Raw genomic sequence first — 15,866 nt, 5'->3', positions numbered from 1 at the left:
CATACAAGGTAGTTAAAATTATCAATGCAAGGAAGCACTTGACGCTATATAAGCTCAAGAAACCGCAGTTATTATTTCTGGACTTTGTCAAGAGTTCCATGGTCCCTAACATGAACACTGCTGTGTCTGGATTTTTTGAGCTACCTGGTCTCACTAATCACATTTTCTATTAATGAAGAAAAACAAACAAACCAACCTCTTAGAAAGCTAAAGGGAGCAACTTTAAACTAAGATTTCATAATTACCCAGCTCTTCCAATGTAATCAATGCTATAATTAAATAATGTGGTTTTCCTAACACTTAAACTCTTCTCCCTTGCTTTTAAAAGCATGGGGTCTTCAAGCACTGTTCTGACACTAAATAAAAATGTGACTGAAGATAATTACAATATCCATGTACATTTCTGTGGAGGTTACCCCACAAATTACAGAAAATCTTCAGTTAGTTTTAAAGAAGCTAAAAAATTGATTAAGACGTATTTAAGTGTCTTATGTTTCTGCTAATTAAAACTGTGTATTACTAAGTACTACAGAAGTTCAAGGTACTGTATCACTACCAGAAACTGTGGTCACTTATCTTTAATTTTGATATTTCCGTTACAGAACATTTAAGTTCTAAGTCCTAACAAGGAATTCATTATTCCCTAGATGTAACTGATTTATAGCACCAGCTGATATTAATATATTGTTTCCAGCTGTAGAATTCAAGAAATTTGACCAAATAAAAAGCAAAACAGAATTTCAACCGAAGAGTAATTACATACATTTGAACCCTTCATTAATCTTTAAAATACAATCAGGTAACTGTATGACCACAGTGATGCTATCAGATTTACAGACAACATGCAACTTTCCAAGTGAATTTCATGGGTTACTTCTTATGAGGCACATTGAAAAAAAGATACAAGTTGACTAAAGCTTGACTATATGTGAAAAGAAACAAAATCCCAAACAAAATAAAATATATGCTGGGTGGAAGAGAGAAATCTAAAACAATGTACCATGCATATACTTTGAGATTCATTGTTTGAATTCAAACTTGAAATGATTATTTACCAAAATCCCTTTTCCAAACTATGGACCTATTCAGCAGAAATGATAAATAAAGTATTACACAGCCTGGAAAAAAACAAGCACAACTTCTATAGCAACAAAAGAATAAGCAATCCTATAAAGCTGCTGTGGTCTGCAAAAATTAAGGGTTTGGCAGTTTCTTCATATCAGGGTATTTAAATTTAGACCTGATATTACTATGCTTTCTTCCTGTTTTGTATCTCTTTAAAATAATAAAAATACTGTAAAAGGTTTCACTGTGCTGGAGACTTGTAGATTTTCTTCAATAGGTCAGAAACATGAAAAAACTTACTCTTCTCAGAATATTCAGAAGAAATGCAACCTCTCGTTCTAATATTTTATTTACTCTTTCTATAGTCTGACCTGCAAAGTGTTCCACTGCACTGTAAATTAACTGAATGTAGCTAAATATCCTGAAAATACTATGCTAATAACAGCATTGACATACTCTGGTCAGCAGATCTAAGTGAACTGAATGATCAAAGAAAGATGACGAAGTCACTGTTGCAAAATGATAAACACTTCCCATCTCTCCTGCTTTCTACGTAAGGATTACACCCGAGTTATGTGCAGCATATGAAAAAAGCCAGCCAGAATTTCTGCTGAATAGGGTCCTTAAATGAGGTATGTCAAACAGGTGATCAAACAATGATGTGTACACGAATTCTGTAGACTCTTACCACCAATGGGGTTAGCAGACTGTGATCCTGAACAAGTGTAAAGGCAGGATTAGGGTAGGGATTTATAATCCATGAAGAGGGAGGGAGCAGAGCAGATTAAAAAATGAATGGCAAATGGAAATAAGAAAGCTTTAGTCATTTCACACAGGAAAAAAAGCCACAAAGGGGTTATGCTAAAGCAGTGCTATTAAGTAGCTTCCACAATTGAAGAATTAAACTCAGATGCTATGTACAAAGCAGATGAAGCAAAGCTGCACAAGCAAATTACAATTCTTCAGCTTTCTAATCAACAACTCAATGCTGAAGAATTAAATTTCCATTAAGCATGAAACTGTAGCCTGCATATTACTTGAAAAGAATATTACATCGCCAAAAAGGCTCAAGAAGTTCAACAGCTGAACAAAAATTACACACAAGATCAAAACTTTTTTTTTTTTTGAGACACAACAGTAAAGGAACTGAGCTGCAGGTGCGGTGGATGACCAAAACAAAAAAACCAAATTCACAATGGCACAACTGAAAAGACTTGCATAGAATTTAATGTTTTCCTCTTTAAAAGTAATCTTGAGTAAAAGTAAGAATTTGTTTCCATTCAGAAATTCTCTGAATGATGACTGTAATGCAATTTTAGCAGACCCTGTTGAATTACCCAACAACCAAACTGGAAAGAAGAGGAAAAAAATGTAACCATTTTTTTCCATAGGTAAGAATAAAATAATGAGGCATTTACTTTATGTTAATTTAAAAATAGAAGAGGAAGAGTAAAGGGCTTTCGAAACCCTAAAAAAATATTTTTTCAAATTTCAAATTTGCAAGTCTTTCACAATTTTTGAACAAAAGATAGCTGTAACCCAAAAATTAACAAAAGCATCTGTGCTACAGTGGTTTTTAAAAAATACAAGCTTAAATCTAACATGAAGCTATTCTCTCATTATATAAAAGCTGGGGAAGTAAAACAATCCCCTGTATGGAAACATCAAGCATCACGCTTCACACAATGCTGTGAAAATTTTCAGTCACATAAAGAAGCATCACCCAAATAGCTGGCATACAGTGCCTGAGAATTCTCCTTCGCCTGTCCATTTGTATTTGCCCTGTTTATCTTCCTTAAAACATCTCAGAATTCTTGTTCTCCCCCACTGACAGGTTATAATGAGCTATTTGAAGCAATCGGTTCTGAACAGAAGTAGTAATAAAAGGCTGTAAAGATGCATTCATGCATTTAATTTTCACACATCATCACATGTAGTCAGATCTAGTTATCTCACTATCAATTTATCTCTTCAGACATTAATACTGTGCCAAAACGAAAGAAACCCTGTCATCATTAGTAGAAAAACTGAAAAGGCTTAATTTTGCTTCTCTGGATATACAGTTATTTAATGTTATATGACAATGACCATCACTAAAGTCTTATATTGCTACCTAAATTTACCCCCTCCCACAGACATTTATCAAACACCTTCACTTCTTAAGAATTTACCAAATCTATTTGAAGTATGAAGGTATTTTAACAAAGCTTAATTCCAAACTTTCCTAATACTAATGAAAAAATTGTTACAGACACTGCTTACAGTTTCTCATAGAGGGGGAAAAGGGATCTGATGGAACTTTAGCTTCCCTCCCTCTTAAATTATTCACATATTTTTTGCTTATGATACAGTGTAGCCATCTGTAAAACAATTTTTGCACAACTTTTGTCCCAGCCAATAACTAGACTCATTTTCAGGCTTTCATTTCACAAACACTTCTGGGATTAGAGCACTGTCAAAGCTCTCAAGGGAACTACTTCTACAGAATTTTAGTATGCTACATTTTATCTGTTCACATCATTTGAAAGCTTTATTTCAGAAAACCTGCAAACACTGGATCAGGTTTGATCCAAGTGTACTTCTTGGGAAACAAAATTATGCAAAACTGAACGGCAAGCGCTCTAACAGGAAAAAAACCAACTTCTACCTGTTTGTTTAACTTCTAAAAAAATTCTATTTATTATAGATGCAATCATTGCTATGAAGACAAATGCTTCTGCCATTAAACATATTAAGGGGTTTTATTAAAGAAAGTGGATATGGTTAGTAATAGGGAAATAATTGTATTGAAAATTTCAAACCTGGTAAAATTTATTGGGTTTAGAACATTAGGCCTGACAAATTATACAAATGGGAAGTTTATTTTAATTTTATTGTGAATTTGGCTTCCTTTCATTAACTTAGTTGCATTTCACTTAATTAGACAAAGATAAGAATCTGAAAATGCTACAGAGCTTAGTAAGAAAATGTCTATTGGAGACATCAGATGCGTGGACAAATTGCTGTAGGTCAGCCAGTGCCAAACAATGTGAGGTAATCAGGTCTTTTTAATTAACGACTGAGTGCTTGGCTAGATCGAAAATGTCACATCTGCTTTGGTTACTAAACACACACAGAAAATTACTGTGGATTAGCTGACTCACATTAAATTGCCTGTTTTAACCCTTTGACTCAGCACAAGCTAAGTAAGTAACTGATTGTAAAGTGAGGGTTTAGTATTTTTCCTTCAAAGGAGAGTTAAGTAAAGGCAAGAGCTGTAATACAAAAAAAAAAAAAGGAGTTTATATTCAAGAGCTACAGCAGTGCCTAGCTTATAGTGAAGATGGTATTTCTGGCTGGAATAAGCCTTTTCTAAAAATGAAAAATTAGGTCTTGCAGGTAACACTGAGGACACCATTCAGTCTACTCGTTCTTGTCTATTACTCGTCAGTGTTTACTGGCCTTTCATGCTGGGGAGGTCAGAAAAGGGGGGAAAAGAATGTTGAGAAGTTGTAATTGAAGACAGAATTTAAGGACAGATTTCACTTCCTGCTACATTATCTAATTTAGCTGGCAAACTGAGACCTAACCTAGTATTTTGTCCAGAGAAAAACAACATGAATCAGAAAAGCATGCAAATACCACTGACCCAAAACACTGAAAAAAATACCTTCATTTTGGTCTGGCGATGATGAACCTAAGGCACAGAACAACAACTCAGTATGTAGCCTTTTTTTAAAATTAACTTTGACTGTAGCCATTGGTCAATGAATATATGCTTAAGCATTTGGCCTCTTTATCAGGTATAACTGATAAACAGAAAATACATACGCTGAGACTGTGACACCACTTTGGTTCTACTCCGTCCTCTGGAATCTGTTTTAGAATTTCCAATACCAACAGAAGGGGTTGAGAGCTTTGATCGTATACGACCTAGAGAAGAAAAATGGCATTAAATCAGTTTTTCAGAGTCAGGTAGGAAGCAGAGCATCAGTACCATTTACTAATATTTTCTGCAGATAAAAGAAGCGCAATGTAACTCAATTAGCGAAAATTCGCTTGGGATAATTAGTAGAAATTTGAACACCTTGAGGAATTTAATAGCTGAGGAAGCAAAATACTTCTCCTCTGATGCTCCAGGTTTCAGCAAACGATTTGCACATTACCCCTTCAACACCCTGGACTGGCTAGCTACTTCTTCCTTCCACCATGTATGTGTTGGTAACACTAAAAAAGGGGAAGTTTATTCAATACAATGCAATGCAAACACTAATGTTGCTGTATCAGGTCTCCTCATGATTATGTGTGCTTGTAAGTCTACTTTTGCTGTCATAAAACTACAGAATAGGATTCTGAGCTTTCTTCCTAACTTCACTCCTCTTCTCAGAAATAGAAATACTAGCTTTTTATTACTGAAGATTCTACTGTTTTCCTGGCCACAGTCATACAGACTTCTACAGGATTTCCCTTTTAGAGCATTTTGCAAAAACTAAATACACTTAAGTACTTCTCATGACAACATGATATAAAGAAATACTACTCTCCCCAACAGATAGAAAAGCCAAGCAAGAAGACAAATCAAAGTAAGCATCTACAAATAAAATAAGAAATTTATTTTTCTCTAGAATGCCAAATGGCAAATGACAAATTCTCTTGGGTTTGGTTAAACCTCTCTGCATTGTTAGCCATGTTCCTCATAAAATCCAACACATAAAAGGAAACCACAAAAGAAAGGAAGACCCCAGGTGGATGAATTATAGTTAACAGAAAGACCATTCATAAAAGAAAATAGCAGAGTTGTATACTGCATTTCCTAAGCCAGCCTCTCAAACAAGAGAAAAATGAAATCAAAACCAAACTCATGCTAACCATAGCTCTTCTATGTTGCAAGAACTAACCCCAGAAAGTCTGTACAGGGTGGAGCTAGTTTAACAAGCTCAACACTTTCAAACACGGCATAATTAAAGTATTTTCTAGACATGCTGAGTCAATATTTGACCTAAAAGAATTAGGCACACAGACTGTTATTTAGTTCTAGCCTCTTTAGGCTTTCCACAGCAGAATTTGGAGACCAACCAAGTTAATATTATTCATCCAAGTAGAGGGAATAGCCATAGATGAGAGTCTATAAGAAGAAAATCAGGATAAAGGAGGTTATTCACTAAACTATTAGAAAACAACAGACTTAGCAAGAATGGTGAGATTAACTAGTCCAAACTCTACTAGTTATCCCCGTGCAATGGCAATGTTTTCCCACTGAGTGCCGTGAGACTGCAAGGCATGTAACTGCATTCCGAGTTTGGCCCAAAACCTAGGAATACAGAGTGCCACTATTTCAATACTATGTTAAAATATCACCTGGAACCTGTTTCATCAATGTAAAATAAACCAGTTTGTGTCTGTGAGATAAATGAACTGTTAACTCATTTGGAGTCTCTTCATCCATTCACTAATGACAGGTTTAAATGTTAATAACAGATTGAAAATTAGCTTCCAAGTATCACAGAAATGAGTAATAGTAGCACCTGCTTCCCAGAGCATGAACACATTTGATGAAATATTCTGTGACAAGATTTGCTTTAAAAAAATCAGCACAAAATTATAAAGCCCCTATATATTTATAGTAGAAACGTTAAGCAATGATACTTAAGACTGCAGATGAGTAATTGAGAATTAAAATAAAAGCAAAAGAATTTTAAAAATAGTAAATGACAACCAAGTATTAGATGCATAAGCTGTTAGCCCATAAGCCCGTCTGTTATGAACCTCCATAAAGCCCCAGAAACACCATGTTCTACTTTTAAAGCTTAATTTGTATCAATGAAAATATGAAGCTGAAAATATTAGCTAGTCTAACAAAGTAGTTTCTTACCATCTTCAGAAGCTGTTCCTAAACAGAAAAAATAATAAAATACATGATATTCCAAACAATACTATGTCTTTCAAATTCCTTTTTGAGATTAATCTTGGGAATCTTGACAAATTTTATCAAGTCAAGAGAGCTAAAGTTTTTATGTTGCAACTCCATAACTGAAGTAAAATTATCAAGAAAATATCCATGACACTGATAGCAATTTAAAAGAACACAAGGCACAGCACTGCCTTCCAAACTTGTTACAAAACAACAAAAAAGTCAATAGAAAAAAATTACATCTATGAGATCAGTCAACAAAATTACATATACAGATCAAAACAGACATTAAAAATACTGTAATGCAAGCTCTCCTGAAAATATGAAACATACTATTATGCATAACTTCAGAGAAAAACACAGTGTTTCCCACACTGGACAGTGCTAATTTGATAGGAACTGCCAGCAAGGAGGATTTCTCTGAATTAAGCCTGTGATTACTCTGAAGATACACAAGCACAAGATCAAGTCTTGCTCAGAGACGTGGAAGGAATATGAGCTTGCTGAAATCACATCACACTTGAACAAGTATGGTGAGCTTAACAAGGCTTGATTTTTGACAACGTGAGACAGACAAGCCTTTTTCCCATCAGTACCTTAGGAACTGATGGGAAGCTGCCTAATTGCCAGTCCTTCCTCTAAGCTCCTTTGAGATGAATCTTATTATGGAATAAAATATATACCACTAATGATAAAAATGTTAAATGTCCCTAAAAAAATATCAAAGGCTACCTCCATTTTTATTTCCACTGTCTACCACTTCTGCCTTACGAGAGAACTACAATAATGAAAACATCTGTTAGTGTCTTTGGCTAGCCTGAACTTAGCTAGATTTGCTGGGAAAGTTTTCTCATGTTACAGTATCTTCAAGGAACTATTTTTAAAAACTCTCTCTAAAATTAGTTCAGTGTAAATTTCAATGCTTCTTCACAAAAATCAGTTACAGTAATAGGTATGTAGGAGTGTCTCGAAGTTTTCCAATCATATTTGCCAGTTTGCGAAAAACCAAAACCAAATAAAATACCCAACCCCCGAACCCTGAGCTAGCCCTCCAAATCCAGCTCTGGAAGGCAGATTCTATGCAACACCTAAGCCAGGCTAACAGACAGCTGCTTCTAAAAGGGGTGCTTCTGTTTCTCTTTCCTCTCAGCCTTGTGCTACCACCTGGTCTGGATGGTTAAAAAGGCTCACTGGCAGTTCCAAAAACAAACAGCAGAATATTAGTCACTTTTATGAAATCAGTTTTATGGAGTTTCTTCACCTACAGTAATTGATAATGGATTATCACAAGGTGCTAGCAAAAGAAGAGATAAAAAACATGTGGACAAAGTTAGTGGTAAAAGGAAAAAAGATTAGTTCCTCCTGGTGGTGGTGAGATCAGAACAGCTATATCATACAACTACAGCTGGAGGCTATCTTTAGATATGATGTGCAAGATGGAATGAACACAGCTTAGTTCAATCTATCTTGCACATCATATCTGAAGATAGCCTCTAGAACAAAACCCGACCTGTTACTCTGTGCATCATTTCCCTTGCTGTTTTTAAACAGAAATGTGCAACATATCGTAAGTTCTGACTTCTGGTTAGAACAAAAGAAAAAGCCTACATGGTCCTAAGAACCTTTATTTCTGGTGACAATGTCCAAGGCTCAAGATTTAGCACAAACAGCTATAAATAAAGCCTACTACTTGTAGCCTAAGGAAACATCATATGGAAATAAGTGATACAGATTCTACTATCCTGTACAAACCCTCCTCGTTTTATTAAACTAGTCTTGACATCTTCAGTGCTCAAAACCAGCTCAAATTCTTTCAAGAAGCATCTGTGTCTTGAAATGATGCAGGATGCTGGTTTGGGGATCTACCTTCTTAGTCTTTTAATTTTTACGAAATACACGTGCTTCCAATAAACTACTCATTATTCCAAACTTGCACAGTTAATAAATACATGACACAAAATATTAAGTAAGCAGCAAACTTGTTAAGTGCTCATTAAGTGCTCCCAAGCAATATACTAGAACTAGAATCACCAGGCAGCAGGCTGGGACTCTGCCACTTTATTATATGTGAAACATTATTTCCACACATCTGAAACAGACAATTGCTATGAGAAGTCTGATGCTCAACTGCTTTTCAATCCCTCCATGTGTTTGTAACAGAGTGAATTAAGGAAAAGCAAGTGCTAAAACTAAGTTGGAATACTTGGTAAGCTATTTTAACAGGTAGGTCGTCTTCACAAATGATTCTTTAACAGAATTACATTGTGCTACAGAATTTACAGGCACTTAAAAATATGTAGCAAGGCTAGATTTTGATAGAGAAGTTTTCTTTGGTTTTGCTTTTTTTTATACTTAATTATGTGGTCAAGCATCTTCTGCTCTCCCACTGCTGTTCAGCCAAGTTACGTAAAACTATGGAATACACTGGAACTAGACATTTAAAAAGCATGTATTTAACAAGTTAAAAAGCAGCATGTAACAATTACAAAATTGCTCTGTAATTAGTAGAGCTTCTTTTAAAAAAGGGGGGTAATGCCAGATTTCTGATAATGTTTCTGTTACTGATACAGACCAAACATTCCCAAAATTGACAAATAAAGCCATCACACATATAATAAGACATCAAGATTACACAGGAGTTAATGAAAACAGCATAGTAATTTGTTAATGAACAGACAAATATATTAAACATCAATACTTTACATAAAAGACACTTTATTAGATATTTAATAGAATTAGAGGACAGACTAAATAATTTCTTACCATCCATCTTGTCAGAAGTATCCTCTTTGTTGGAAAAGCAGGCAAAGAAACATGGAAAACTTAGTGTGTTAGAATAAAGGTGTTCACAGCAGAGTCATAAAACATTAATTGAGGAAAATGCATTAATATTAAATACAGCAGACATGTTTATCTAATTAATGCATGTATAAGCTACCTTAAGCGAAGTTGGTTTTGCTCAGTCCAAGGTACAAAATTAAAAACAGGGTACAAGTACCCTGCACAAGGATATTGATTCTCTTTGTATTTCCCAGATTTGAGACAAACCTTACAGTAAAACATTTACAAATGGTTTCATTCTTGGTGTAAACAGTTACTGAAGCATCGGTACATATGTATATCATTACTGAACAACATAACTATATTTCTTATGAAATTCGCTACTGAACATGAAGACCCCTCTGGGGTAAGGGACAGGAGGGAAAAAATAGCACAATTAAGACAGAGGACAAATGAGAAAAAGTTTCACTCTGGTTTAAAAGCGTTAAGTATTTACCAGTTCAGCTGGAAGGTAATACATAAATATTCTGACAGTAACAATCAAAATTAAAGTATTTAGCATGAGACATATATAATTACAGCTCAAGCTTCCTCAACAAGGACATTAATACTTAAGGATGTCAAAGATAGTCAACATGTAAAGTAACTAGAGAGTATCCTCCTGCTTCTAGAATAGTCTTTTAAAAACCATAAATAAGCAAGAGCTCTTCTATTAATAATGAAAAGGGAAGAGATGGGTGAACATAATTATGGATTACTGTGCTTATAAGCTTCTGGCCTTCTGAGGTTTTAAATTTGATAGCTTTGTAAGCAAAAGGTGGATGTTTCTCTGCAAGCCAGGCTGAAAATAAATTCAAGCTCTAGGAGACACTGTCATTTATTTTGGTACTGACTGCAACACCTAAAGGGAGTGGAAAGCATTATAGAAACACAATAACATTGCCTAGGCCTTTTCATACCATGGTCAGCAGCATTAGCTTGACAGTTCTGTCATTTAACTTTCCATATTTGGGCTACTATAAATAAACCCCTTCAAATGAACAGAGGGAAGAACTTTACAAATTAGCCCATTTTCTGAAACATGGCACTTGCTTGGATTCGCACTCCATTCATTTTAAGGTTACCTTTTGAAAACTAAGAGTAAACAATACTTTGAAGCTAATCCACAACAGAAAACAGTCACACTGTCTACAAGGTATGTATCATCCAAATTACCTTACCTCACCTCAGTTAAAAAACTGTTAGGAGATTGAGCCAAGATCAATCAAGCAGTACAGCTTTTGTGTGATTGGAAACAAACCTTGGTCTCCTTGACTACCACTGCCCCTTCACTGTCTGCACTAAGATTTGACTTCTACTGTACATTGGCAGTATTACATTATTTTGCCATATCAAATGACCATCATACTGTTGTCCACATGTGACTGCATCTGCTAGCAAGGTAAAGCTTTCCAGCAACTCAAATCCTTCAAACAAATAGGACCTGGACATTGCTGATTATTCCTCTCCCTCATCCACACTCACCCAATCAACAAATTACGAAGAGAATAAGCTATTTCTGTTATTTTCCTGCATAAACCCACCACTGTTTACTTCAATAGAAACCTCTGTGCCCTTTTCAACCCTTGCTTACAAAATTCTTGGCATGAATCAGATATTTCTTTAAGTGTTCTAAAAGCAAACCAATACTCCAATCAAGAGCTAATTTTCTGTGAAAATCTTAAGACAACATAGTCTCTTCATTTGAGCAGCATAAAGAAGACATTAACAGAGCAGGATCTCTCTCTTTATTTTCCATTTGACTTTTCCTTCTGTCACCATGCTCTGTGGCACTTTTAATTCTCTGAATGTCAGCTTTGTATGAAGTTCAAAATATGATCTGTTGCACATCAAAACACACCAGGCAATACTCTGATCTTGGAAAATAATCATCCCATATTTTTCAGGCTTTTAGGCATTAAGTTAGGAGGAACTGAGAGTTCTAGAATTCTAGAATGGTTTGGGTTGGAGGCGACCTTAAAGATCACCTAGTTCCAACCCCCTTACTGTGGGCAGGGACACCTTCCACAGGAGAGGTTTGCTCCAAGCCTGATCCAGCCTAGTCTTGAATACTGCCAGGGATGGGACATCTGCAACTTCCCTGGGGAACCACCAGCTTATCCCCTCCACCAAGCAGCCTCACGCTGGTGTCCACCTGCGACCCAGCAGGTTCTGCTGCCCCCTCTGTGGGCACCAGAGGGAGCCCACATCTGAAACTGCTATTCCAAGTACCAAATATTCCTTTTTGTGGGATTGCTTACACTCATTAACACTAAAATCAATGTCGTTCACAGCATTTCAAGTGGGCCCCGATGACAAAAAGAATCAACTCATTTTAGATAGCTTTTAACTTACATTTTGATTTTTAAAAGCACAACCAAAACCTTTGCAAACCACAGACTACATGTATGCTAACCTCTACCCAAACACAATGTAAATCAGAAGAACCATGCAGTTTGTCTCTTGTGATCATCTATGGCTGTACTGACATTAGAACATGCCTCTCCTTGGTGATCTAGCTGGCACAGAAGCTGAGAAGAAAAAAAACAGTTTTGTGAACACTGAACCTCTCTTCCCCCATTGCTATCCCTACAGCATGGATAACCTAAAAATCTAGAACAAAAACATGCTCATAGTCCTTTACCATTCTCACTCAGCGGATGTTCAAGCACCTACACCACCATCACCATTATCAAATATTTTCCTGCACTCTTATCACTTGTGGCACTTTCTATGTCCAACAGCAAGTATCAATGGATAAAACATACACATAGTTCCATCAATGCCCTCAGAAAGAAATTAATTAACTCAGTGTTGTAAGTTATTGCGTAAAACACTTCTGTATTTCATGAAGAAGCCACCTCTTACTGCCAAGGTATCTCTTTAGCACTGTTGTAAAATACCAGAAGAGCTGAGAAAAATGGAAAATCAAGAGCCTTTGCACTCATTTCTATATTACTTTTACAAACAAAAAAAGGTCATGATCACCACATGATGTTAAGTAAAGGTACCACTCCTTCCAACACTTAATATTAATTCCAGATTAAGACATTTAAAGAGCATAGTATGGACATACTCTTTGCATTGGCATTCTTCTAGCACAAGAAAAATAAAGCATCTAGGAAACTTTGTGACTTACTTCTGAAGACCTGCTCTTTTGCCATACTCCAGTGCTATTAAAAACGACGACCGCTTTTCAAATACAGGAGTATTGTACAGTAACTTTCTGATCAAGAAAATCACAAGGCTATCTCAGAGCAGTGCAAAGGTGCTTCCCTTACCTAGGGAGGCGTAGGACCCCGGGGGCAGGCCGGCTGCTGACAGGCGCCCAGCTCCAGCTGTCTGTCCAGCAGCATGGCGGGCCTTCGCACCTGCGGCAGCGTTCACATCGATGTCACTGCGAGACCTCTGCAGGGTGCCCGGGCTTGGAACGCCCTTGCTGCTGCCTGAAACTACCAGAAGAGGAAAAAAATAATTTAAAAAGAAATTAGTTGATACCGGATAAAATTAATTATATTTAAAAGGTTAACATCTACTACCACCGCAGCATGCTTGCAGAAAGCACAGAAAACGATGTAAAAAAGCTTAAGTCAAGTTATTATTAAACCAAGTATTACTGAGATTAAAAAGCAAACTAGACCTGGTATTGCAATGAACTGCTTAAAAAGGACAGTTTGTTTTACAGTAGTATTTATCTTCATTCAGCATGAAATTTTAGCATTATTTAATGCAAACCCCGTGTTCTCACCCTAGTAAAAATGACATGATTCTGAACCTTTGTGTGATTTATTACCTTATTCAGTGCTTCACAAATGTAAGAAAATTCACATCATTCCTTGAGAAACTGAAGGAAGAAAATGCTCCCACACTTCAGCTAAGGTAAAGCCACAGACAGGTAAGCTGAATGCATACTCTGAAGTGCTTTAGGGTCTAATCTTCAGTATTTTCATATTCACTTCCTATTATTTACTGCATTTTAGCTATTCACTTCAGTTAAGCATTGTTTTAGGTGTTATAAACTCGACTCCCCATATCAGTTTCAGTATCCAGAAAACACGCACTCTCAATTACAGTCCATTTGTAAAAAGCAGCTCAATGATTTATTTTCCAAGAGTTACTAAAACATTGTGGGAAAAGACACTAAACTTATTAAATTCTGAAAACTAAACACATAATTAAACTCTTTGAATTACAAATATGTGGTTTGGTTGTTGTTTCTTTCTTTATTTATTTAGAAAGACTAACAGCTACATGGGAACAGATGAAAGAGACAGTGAGTCTTTAATTTCCAATTGCCATAAGCCTAATCATGAACAGACCGAAGAATAATGTTTTGTTTCTTTGAAAGTGACTGTTCCATGACAAAACTCCAGCACAGATGATCAATTAATACCGAACTATTACCGAATTATGTCTTATACTTGAAACAACTGAAACTACATAAAACATGAAGTGAGTGTGAGGCAATCTTAGCTCCAGGTAGTTTGTAGTGACACATACCATTATTTATCCTGGAAATAGGGTAGGTGCTGAGATAGTAAAATTTTAAGCTGCATTTAGAACTTTTAATTCAAAGACCATGAAAAACAGTAACTGTGCACTGAACCACCTTACCTCTGCCTGCAAGACTTGCTGGACTGGCTGCAGACCATTTAGAAGATAGAGGCCGACTGGAAAGAAGTCAATAAATCCAGTAAGTCTCATGTATCAGATGAAAAAATCAACAATAAAAGAAAAAGAATAATCTTCTGTTCTTCTCTCCTTTTCAACCTTCTCAGCATATTTTAGAGAAATACTTTAAGTAGAGAATGGTAAGAAAACCAGAATTATCTTATCCTTTATATTTTATAAAACTACATCTATATCACAAAGCACTAATCCTTCAGTTACCGACAGGTACACTTCAAGTTCAGGCATTCCAGACTTGGGTCACAGAAACATTTAAGGTGGTCAGATCAAGGTTTTAACCATAGGGCCGATCTTATAAATCAGCCATCAAACAAGAACAGTGGGAGCTACCCAAAACGCTTTATTTATGAAAGACATAATGTGAAGTGGTGTCTGCAGTAACAAGAAAAACAGGTGCCCAACTCATAAGCCTCTTCCAGTCCCAGATGTTTCAAGAATTAAGTTACAAATTTAAAAAGGAAGTGTTGATGCTTCCAAGCAGCTAGACTCCATTTCCCCAGCTGGAATGTAGAGGCTCCCATAATCTATAAAAGGAGAAAAATCCCATGCCTTTTCCTCTAGGTTTTGTCTTCATTTCCTTTTCACTGCAAAAACAAGTAGTTACTGAAGCACAAGTGTTCCAGTCTACTCAAGTTTAATTGTGAGCCCATCCTTTGGCCTGGTTTGGAAGGGTAAAATGCAGCCAGAGAGACCAGGGAAAAGAAAAAGACTGGTGGAAGAAAACATAATAGCATATCCATTGGTTGAGTATCTGATGGGGAAAGTTTGTATTTGATGAAATAGTTGAGTATTTAATCAAGTCAAATTACAAGACGAGTCAGTGTCTCAGCTTTAGTACAAATAATTCCTCTAATTTTGAACCTAAAAGCAGAGAGAAAAGAGATGCCTCATACTGTATATTTACCCCAGTTATTAGCTCAAGTGCTAAACAGTAACATAGAGGTCAGCATCATTACCTAAATCCTCACAGGAGAACATGTGTTTGCAGCTTATTTTGAATAAACCTGCTTTTCTGACGTGACTAACTAGTGTTTTGAAGGTACTTTGCCTCGAGTAAGGTGAGGAGGCTGAGGGAGAGCTCCTGGGTGCATCCTGACCTGTGCTTCAAACAGAAGTCCCAGACAACTGCCACAATCCACTGCAATTGACATTTTATGTAAGTAGTTTCATACAGGTAGGCAGAAGTCACCACATGTCTCTCTCATTCCACCATCTTCTTTAAAACGATTTTGGATTAATGAATTGTATGAGATGTAAGTTCAGAAGGTCAAAAATCACAGAGGATCAGACTTTTAGGAAAATCATAGCCATATTTCCTAATTTAGCTTATACAGGGGGAGTTCAGCATCTATACTAAATGCCAGAAGTAAAATTTTGGGTAATAGAGTAAAAATAACATCCA

General features: G+C 36.1%; 1 protein-coding gene across 4 annotated transcripts in view; it reads right to left on the bottom strand.

The window, feature by feature from the left end:
• Positions 1-15,866, bottom strand: part of CLASP2 (cytoplasmic linker associated protein 2) — a 150,934-nt gene that overhangs the window by 39,352 nt on the left and 95,716 nt on the right. For 2 of the 4 annotated variants that reach the window (XM_082297500.1, XM_082297502.1), the window contains exons 17-21: positions 14,390-14,445; positions 13,057-13,227; positions 9,719-9,742; positions 6,917-6,934; positions 4,876-4,977 (exon numbers count right to left, since the gene is read on the bottom strand). In XM_082297500.1, coding sequence (XP_082153626.1) covers positions 4,876-4,977; positions 6,917-6,934; positions 9,719-9,742; positions 13,057-13,227; positions 14,390-14,445 — 371 coding nt within the window. The remainder of the gene's footprint in view (positions 1-4,875; positions 4,978-6,916; positions 6,935-9,718; positions 9,743-13,056; positions 13,228-14,389; positions 14,446-15,866) is intronic. The other 2 variants (XM_082297501.1, XM_082297499.1) reach the window with 1 other exon arrangement.

Source organism: Coloeus monedula, assembly GCF_965178545.1.
Source record: "Coloeus monedula genome assembly, chromosome: 1".
Classification (NCBI taxonomy): Eukaryota; Metazoa; Chordata; class Aves; order Passeriformes; family Corvidae; genus Coloeus; species Coloeus monedula.
Note: the sequence above shows the minus strand (reverse complement) of the source record. Positions and strands in the feature narration are given on the sequence as shown.